The following is a 2015-nucleotide window of genomic DNA, read 5'->3' as shown; positions in this document are numbered from 1 at the left end:
CCTCCGCTCTATTATGGTAGAAATGTTGAAATCTTTCAAAGCCGTCTCTTACAACCGCAGGTATAAGATTTGCGTCAAGCCTTTTATAAGCAGGCCATGTGCGAGCGCTCACTACTCTGAAAGTCGAATTAACATCTCTGCAAGGATTTCCTTCTTTCCTGAAGGCTTTGTTCAACTTTCTGGACGCCTCGAAGTCTTTTATTATCTTGATCGGTTCTTTTGAGTCGTACGGGTGGCCGAATTCTTTCAACCAATCAACAATAATTTTGTCGTAGGCCATGTATGGAGATTTGGGCCTCACGAGTCTTTTGCACAAATACTTTTTAAACGCTGCGTTGAAATCAGGTTTTACTTCATCGGTTATTTTTCTGTAAATGGTCGTGAAGTGATTTAAAACTGTTTCCATCTCATTTTGTTCCTGACTTGAGTAAAATTTTATTTTTTTCATGTCAATAAAAATACACAAGTGTTCACAGACTTTTTTGTTGGTGACAATTTTATTAAAGGTGCCGTCGACCACAAGCTTATACTCATGGTTGTCGGAAAAGGAGTTGGTCACAAGACTATTACAAGTGTTCTTCAGCTCAACCAATCCGATGACTTTCTTCGCGGCTTGTGATGGTTTAGCCGTTTCTTCCAACAATTTTTCACCTGCTGCTAGTTCATAACTTGCCATACATTCTTGCATGATTTTATGTCCACCTTTGACTCTTTTGAAAGTATTGTACACACTCATCAGCTGTTCTTCTGATTTTTCTTCGAACATTCTCGGAACTCCGCCGCATCCTACGCGATGAGTTATTGCTTGCAATTGGTCAGAAATGAGAATTTTCTGTAACACGCTTCTGGTCTTATCAGTAGTTTTTTCATTACCGTACGAACCTGTGCGTGCTTTTTCGTTTGCAATTAAAGTTTCGACCTCGACAACGTACTCGTGTGACGACATGTCAACAATGTTTTTTCTTGCGACCCTTAGGTAGTATTCTTCTGCTTGGTCTAAGAAATTTTTTTCGAAAACTTCATCGTAACACTCCATCTCGACTAGCATGTCACAAAGAGTCTTTATTTCGTCGCAATTAACTTCTATGCCAACTCTGTGATTGTCAGTAGTTTGACTCAGAATTGTCTTCAACCTTTCTTTGATATATATATTCAAAACGATTTCTTTTTTGAACCAATTCAAGCCAATCTTTTTAATTCCGTCTTTTGGCACTTCGTCTTCTGGAACATCATCAATCCAAAGCTCAAGATGCTTGAAAAGCTCTGAGAAATTGTCAATTGTTGTTTTGTAAATGTTCCAGTTAAAAGCAAGTGCTTGGAGCAAGCTCTCATCTTGAACCGGTAGGAGTTTCGGCAAAACGTTTTCTACAAGATGTTTATGAACTTCTTCCACAAACATTTTGTACATATCTTCAGCGTGTTGGTGGTGCGTACAGTCGTACGAATTGTAATACAGGTTTTCATTGCCGTCGGTAAACTTGTCGTCTTCGAAATTTACCTTCAAATGGTGTCTCGTACCCAACCTCAAGTTGTTCATACAATCTTCGTGCCTGAAATCTTCGTACTTCCTGAGTTCAGGATGCCAGTACTCCATGTTAAACTTTTTGAGGTCGCCTTCATCGAAAATAATTTCACCGAGCCTGATGTCATCACAACTCTTGTATTTATCGCCGGTTTGGTTTTCCATTTTTATTTACAACTAAGCTTTCTACAAAAATTAAAAAAGAATTAGAAATTAGTTTTAATTGTGTACTAATACATGTACATTTAACTTAATATAATTTTAATTACATAAAAGAAATACACTGTACCAGAATAAAATACAAAGGGGTATTATTAAAAAACTTTTTAATAACAATAAAGATTTACATATTGTACAAATTTGTCTATAAAAAATCTTATATATGAATATGGAACAACGATTTTTTATTCATGAGTTAATAAAAAAGGACTAGGATTATTAAAAATACCTAAAATTATCCTGATTTTTTATAACCCCAAACTTGATATAACTT

General features: G+C 36.0%; 1 protein-coding gene across 1 annotated transcript; it reads right to left on the bottom strand.

Annotated features, from left to right (window-relative positions):
* Positions 1 to 133: 133 nt before the first annotated feature.
* LOC145845989 (cullin-3-like) lies at positions 134 to 1687 on the bottom strand (the record flags this gene model as incomplete). The annotated part of the gene is made up of 1 exon (XM_082952953.1): positions 134 to 1687. A coding segment is annotated over exon 1 (1554 nt), but the record flags the coding sequence as incomplete, so codon positions are not given.
* Positions 1688 to 2015: the final 328 nt, after the last annotated feature.

The sequence above is a fragment of the Thalia democratica genome, unplaced genomic scaffold (genome assembly GCF_965202585.1).
Source record: "Thalia democratica unplaced genomic scaffold, ktThaDemo2.hap1.1 HAP1_SCAFFOLD_238, whole genome shotgun sequence".
NCBI lineage: Eukaryota > Metazoa > Chordata > Thaliacea > Salpida > Salpidae > Thalia > Thalia democratica.
This window is presented reverse-complemented; position numbering and strand designations above follow the sequence as displayed.